The sequence below is a fragment of the Elephantulus edwardii genome, unplaced genomic scaffold (genome assembly GCF_000299155.1).
Source record: "Elephantulus edwardii isolate Elephantulus edwardi_28Jun2011 unplaced genomic scaffold, EleEdw1.0 scaffold00127, whole genome shotgun sequence".
NCBI classification, from domain to species: Eukaryota; Metazoa; Chordata; class Mammalia; order Macroscelidea; family Macroscelididae; genus Elephantulus; species Elephantulus edwardii.
In genome coordinates this window covers 9,311,145-9,317,473 of record NW_006399877.1, presented here as the reverse complement: position 1 = coordinate 9,317,473, position 6,329 = coordinate 9,311,145, and the positions used below count along the sequence as shown (strand labels likewise).

General features: G+C 58.8%; 1 protein-coding gene across 4 annotated transcripts in view; it reads left to right on the top strand.

Moving 5' to 3' along the window:
• The window catches only part of ITM2C (integral membrane protein 2C), a 12,093-nt gene that overhangs the window by 1,269 nt on the left and 4,495 nt on the right, over positions 1-6,329 (top strand). For 3 of the 4 annotated variants that reach the window (XM_006893484.1, XM_006893485.1, XM_006893486.1), the window contains exon 2: positions 4,993-5,133. The exons of the other annotated variant lie outside the window; for it this stretch is intronic. In XM_006893484.1, the coding sequence (XP_006893546.1) occupies positions 4,993-5,133 (141 nt within the window). The remainder of the gene's footprint in view (positions 1-4,992; positions 5,134-6,329) is intronic. 4 annotated transcript variants of the gene reach the window in all.

The following is a 6,329-nucleotide window of genomic DNA, read 5'->3' as shown; positions in this document are numbered from 1 at the left end:
GAGGTGGGATCCCCGCACTGAGAATTGGAGGCGTGTGTGTGTGTGTGTGTGTGTGTGTGTGTGTGTAGGTGGAGGATTATCGTGGGCCCTAAGAGGTGGGATCCCCGCACTGAGAATTGGAGGCCCTGGGTGGAGTGCCCCTTACCTGGCTGGGGAGAGCTGCTTGAAAACCACGGCCCCCTGCAGCTCGGGCTGTAAATGGTGCTTAGGGCAGGAGGGGCTATGGAAATTATATTTAAAGACCTGCTCTGCAGCTTGAAAAGTTTGCAAGGGGCGCCACACACCTGCTTGCCTGTGCAAGCCCCCTCCTTTCAGCGCCGGGAGAGGGGTGCAGAAGGCGTTGCTCTAGTGCCCACGTGCCTCTCCAGGACCTTGCACCCAGGATTCCTCCACTGTCGCCCAGGGGGTTTGGGGAGCAAGAGGCAGACCCTATCATCAGAAGTCCCAGAATTTTGCAGGAGAGACACATTGTCCCCACAGCAGCTGAATGGGGAGCACACCCCACAGCATGGAGGCAGTTCTGGCGTGGGTCCTCTCTTCTCATCCCCCTGCGGGAATGGAAACTTCAACATAGCCCCGGGAGCTGTTTGTAATGGCCTTGAGCCGGCCAGCGCCTCCTCCAGCCCGGCTTGCTGGCCACCCTCTACCCTCCGCCTGGCAGGGAGAAGCCAGGGCTGGGGGAGGAATTCCCACGCGACCACCTGTGGACCCACGGGGCCCACCCGGGGGCCTGAGGTGGCGTGGGGGCTGTTGGATGTTGACACTTGGGGAGGCCTTGTGGATTTGTTTGAGCCAGCGGGCACACGTCCATGGTGTCCAGCGCCTGGCCTGGAGTGCCCCCCTAAGCTGTGGGCACTTGGCCATCTCCCAGGAGTAGCTTTAGGAGAGTGGGCTGGCCAGTGATGGGCCACCGGGGAGGGCTTTATTCAGGCAGCCGGTGTGCATTTTGTCCCCGATGATGGGGACAGGGTAGCAGCACAAACCAGATAGGGGGTGTGGGGTTGCAGAGTTTGGGAGGGTCCTCTGGCTTTTAATAATAAATTATCTACGTGGGTAGGGGGCAGCTCCCTCACATGGGACTTCTCCCAGCTTTGGAACAGAAGTCACACAAGGGGGCTAGTGTCTGCAGCCTAGGCTGGTGGCTGGTGGTGGACGGAAGTGCTGCGGTGGGCCCAGCCCTGCAAGCCACCAGCCTCCCTCGTCTGGCCTTCGGGAAGCTGATGGTGGAAGGCCCCACCCCCCACCCCTCCTAGCAGCCTGCATTTGACAACACTTTGGAGGCTCATGACCTGATCCCTTCCTCTTGAATACACAGGCTCACACCAGCAAGGGTGGGCACTTAGGGGGGTGCACTGCCTGGGGTTACAAGAGAAACACTTTTGTACAGACTACAAGCTTTTGCTCGGCTCTGGAATTTTCTCCCTGGCTTTTGTCTTTGATTAACGGCCCCTGTGTCCCTCTCCCCGACTGCATACCTGGGGATCTGGTTTCAATTTTCCTTACTTCCCGGCCTTGGTGGGGGAGCAAGTCTCCAGAAACACGGGGTGGGTAGGTGGTGGGCAGTTCGCTGAGCAGGTGGGCAGGGTGTTTTCCCGCAGGTCCCCTGGACCTCCTCCCCAAGGCCAGAACTGGGTTTTTAGGTGGCATTGCTGGACCCTTCCCCTAGGGGTGGGGGCTTTCAGGGCCCCTAGGGGAACGGGGGTTGTCTTGTTGGCCTCTTTCTCCCAGCATGTTTCAGGGCCGTCTGCCAGCGAGCAGGAGTTCTCTTAGGGAAAAAATGCTTTCCCATAATATCCCAGAGGCAGGCTAGTGGCCTCTCCTGCCGACTTGAGTTCTCGCTCACAACACGAGCTGCTGGAGTTTGCCTGGCGACCTTCCTGAGTGTTTATTGTGGAGCAGAAGAGTGGCCAGTGTCCCAGGGTCCCATCCCCAAGGTTCTCCTGGCTCGGCCACATGGTGGCTGGATGCTGGGCCAGCTTAGGGCCCAAGGTAGATTCTGCTACTGGTCAGTCCGTGTCACGGTCCCTGGGGGGAGGGCTCTCAGATCCAGAGCAGGGAGCTGTGCGCAGTCAGGGCGGTCAGTGGTGTTTGTCCAGCCCCCACCCCCTCGGTGCAGCCTCTGGCCATTTGTCACACACACTCACCACTGTGCCCCTTGCCCTGGTGCAGAGCCTGGCGGACAAAGATGCCGAGGACAGGGGTGATACTGGGAGGTGCCCTGCCCAGGCCCCTGTGGGGTGCTGCTGCACGGCCAGCCTGCACCGCCATCGGTCACTGTCACCGAGGGAAGTGAGCGTGGATCTGCTGGTTATTCTCGAGCTGGCTCTTTCCCAGGCCAGCTGGGCCCTGGCTTTGCTAAAGCGTGTTATGACCCTCGCAGGGTCACGAGATGCTTGCTGGAGGCCCTGCGTGCAAGGGAAGGAGAGGTAGTTTGCTCTGGGAGCCGAGTTGCCTTGGAAACGGTATGGCGTAGTTGTCAAGCCTCCGGCGCTTGGTGGTGGGGGCTGCTCCGAGGGGCAGAGTCTTCCTGGGGTTTAGCATGGAGCCTGCTTGACTAGAAGCTCCAACCTGCAGTGACCTGGGGGCTGGGGAGCGCAGACGGAGCCCTCATAGCACCCAGGTGTGCCAGCCCTGTGCTTGGTTATGTGGCAGTGGGCCCAGTAGACAAAGGCCCAGAGGGTTTGGGGCGTCCCAGCTGGCCCTGTTCTTGGAGCTGTTATCAGATGCAGGGACCCTGAAGTCACCTCCTGGCAGCTTCTGACAACCTTCCCTCCCTACTCAGCATGACACTGTGGCCCGCTGTGCAGGGAGCAAGGTGAAGTGGGCCCTTCTTTAGTCATTGTCCCCAGACCTTGGAGGAGATTGTCACAACCAGACCAGATGAGGTTGGGAGCCCAGCAGACCCAGGTGAGGACACAGGGTATTCTCAGAGGAGGGATCCTGGCTGGAGTGTCTGTCATACCCGGTCACCTGCATGGGGCCCATTCATCCCCACCTCTTCCACTGACCTTTCCATGCTGGCTGAGGCCTCCCCTAGGTACCAGAAACACACACCGACCAGGAGGGACAGGGTAGGAGCAGAAAGGTGTGTGTGAGGCTAGAGCGCTCACCTGGATGTAGTGTCCCCTCATTTAGTGACAGTAGGTCTCACCCAAGCCCTCCGTGTCTGGTTTGCCTTCCATTTGCTCCTCCTCACCTTTCTGCCAAAACAGTGAACAGATAAAAGGTGCAGCCTGGAGGAAGCTCTGGTGTCCTAGTGACAAGGAGCTGTGCTGCAATCCTGAAGGCACACGGTTCAAATCCACCAGATGTTCTGCTGGAGAAGAGGGACAATCTCCTTTGCCAATTGGATCCTATTCAATGGTACACAACAAGGGGAAAAAAAAACCCAAGAAGAAAGGTGCAGCCAGAGTGCTCGTTGGAGGACATGTGACGAGAGGCTACCCTCCTTGGAAAAGGACATCCTTCTTGGAAGGGTGGAGGGTCAGTGAAAGAGAGGAAGACCCCCATTGAGATGATTGACATGGGCTCAAGTTGTGTCAGATGGTGCGGATGGCAGAGGATAGGACAGGGTTCAGGTCTGTTATTGATAAATAAGGTCGCTAGGAGTACTTGACTCTGCACCTCACAGCAGAAACAACGCCTTTCAGAGTTTTCAGGGCTCCATCTGCTTCTCTGGTGGTCTAGAATGCAAGGAACCCCAGCTCTGAGTAGCCCTGGTGGTGTCTGAGCGGCCTGATAAAAAGCTGCTATTTTTATCAAGCCCTTTATCCTTTCAGAGGACTCTGTGTTCTCTTAACCCCAACAGACCCAAAAGGGAGTGGGGGAGGGGGCTTCCCCTTGACTGCCAGGTTTTCAGGACTCTGAAGACCACCTGTCCTGTGGGCTGTGTCCGTGTGGTCAGTGTCTGGGCAGTCTGAGTCTGAGCCCCTCTGCTGGGACCACATCCAGCCCAGACTGACAGGTGACACCACGTGGTGGCGGAAACAGGTGGGGAGAGGCGCTGGCCATGGAGGTCAGTCAGGGCAGCTGGCTTAATGAATGCGGACCAGGTACAGTGGCCCCTCCATTCCCGTCTCTCCACACAGGTGAGGTCTGGTAGTCCGCTGACCAGGCCAAGGCTGAGGGCTTGGTACAGTGAGGGGCAGGTGCTCTGGCCTTTTCTTTGGGTGTGGGGCTCTCCCCTCGATGAGGTTCCTGACCTGTGGTTGTGCCCAGGCACGCTCTGGACACCATGGAGGATATGTTAAATAGTGGACAGAAAGGCAGACATGTCCAAGTTGAATGAGGGCCTGGGATAGCTCTGGACAGATGGTCAAGGTCACAGCCTCCCGGTCCAGTGCAGCCAGGGGAATCAGTTGTACCAGGTTGCACCCTCACACCTTCCTCAGTCGTCGTACAGACACACCTTGGGGGGGCTCCAGGTGGGTCGTGTTGGTTGTGTTTCCCAGGAGCCGGCTGGCCCCGTTGCCCCTACGGGCCACACCAAACTCATGGCAGACCTTCCTCGTGTAGATGCCCACCCTGTGTGCCAGTTGGGACCTGTGAGGGGCTGCCACTGTCCTTCTTGTAGGCTGGGGGGGTGTGGCCCCAGGCCCAATGCTGGCCAAGCTCCAGAGCCCCCTCCCCAACAGCCAGCCACCACTCCACAACGTTTGTGATGGATTCCCCCAGCCTTCACCCTGGTCTCCCCACCTCTCACTAGTCCCATCTGTCCTGGTGTCACTCGCTAAGCGTGTCACTCCCCACCGCAGGAATCTTCCCGAATGATGTTCCCCCAGCCTGCCCCGTGTTTTCCCATCCCTGTTATAGATACGAGGGCTCCCCTTCCTGTTCACAGGGGAGCGTTCCGGGCCCCCCGGGACACGCTGGTATAACATGCAATAGTTCAAAATGTGTTTGCTCAGTCCTGCCTGGTTGCCGGCACTCCGTTTGGAGGTTGAGGGGAGGCAACGTCCAGGGCCCCTGCTGACCATGGTACGGTGTCCCCAGGAGGAGCGGCAGCCCCACCCCCGCTACAGGAAGAGCGGCTCGGTGGGCAGCGTGTGCTACCTGTCGATGGGCATGGTCGTGCTGCTGATGGGCCTGGTGTTCGCCTCCGTCTACATCTACAGATACTTCTTCCTCACCCAGGTGAGGGGCTGTGGGGGGCCAGCCTGTGTCCTAGGAGCCCAGGCTTGTCATTGTGTCTGCAACTGGAGGGAGATGCCCAGGGGACCCACAGCTGGGGGTGGGGGGAGGCAGAGCTTGACACTGGCCTGTGTGCTGTGGCCCCAGGCCCAATGCAGGGCATTGAGAATGGAGTCCCCACCTGGGGCCCCAGCCCTGGCCTGTGCTTGGAGGATACTAATTGGTGTGCGGAACATGGAGTGTACTTCCATCAAGAAGAAGAGGTGGACTGGAGAGGCCTCGCTACCCTGTTCCCCACCCTCCCTGGTCACCTGCTCACCCAGATCCACTCTGATGGCCGGCTCCCACCCTCCAGCCCTATGTTGTCACCCAGTTTCCCAGGATGGAAATTTCTGGAGAGTTTTGCCTTGGACTTTTGCCTTGAAATGTCACTTGAAATGTCACTTCTCTTTTTGTTCAGCCCCACAACCTCTTTCTCCTCCCCTACTCTTCTCCTGTGTGGAACCAGACAGCCCATAGGTCCCACACTGGTCTCTCCTGGTCTCCGGTTCCCAGAGCAGGTCCCAAGCCCTCACCCTAGTTCCCTGAGAATGGTCACCCCACCGCAGTCTCTGCCAGGAATCAGTTCTGAAATGATTCCTGCCGGCACCGCTGGCTGGCCCCACCCTCTAGAGAGCTGATTCTCAGCCAGACCTGAACTCAGCTGCTGGTTCGCTCATCCTAAGTCACTTCCAGGCACCTCACTCCAGATGAGTGGGGCTGGCAGGTCAGATGGGACTGTGTTTGTCATAATTACAAGTGACCTGCGGGTTCAGGAAAGGTGAAGAGACAAGTCCACAGTTGACATGGAGTCAGCTGCCTTTCAGCTTCTCTTGGGCCACTGCCCCCAACTCAGGGATCCGAAGCAGCAGGGGGAGGGATACCTCCTGGAGGCAGCAGAGGCCTCGCTTCAGAGACGCGGGCCATCCAGTGTCAGGAGTGGTCCAGCCTAGCTCCTGCTCTGTGCAGAGGACCCACCACTGCCAGACCCCCATTTCCCCACCAGCTCCTCCCATCTCCCCCAGCTCCTTCCATTTCCCCAGCTCCTCCCATTTCCCCAGCTCTTCCCATTTCCCCAGCTCCTCCCATTTCCCCAGCTCCTCCCATTTCCCCAGCTCCTCCCATTTCCCCAGCTCCTCCCATTTCCCCAGCTCCTCCCA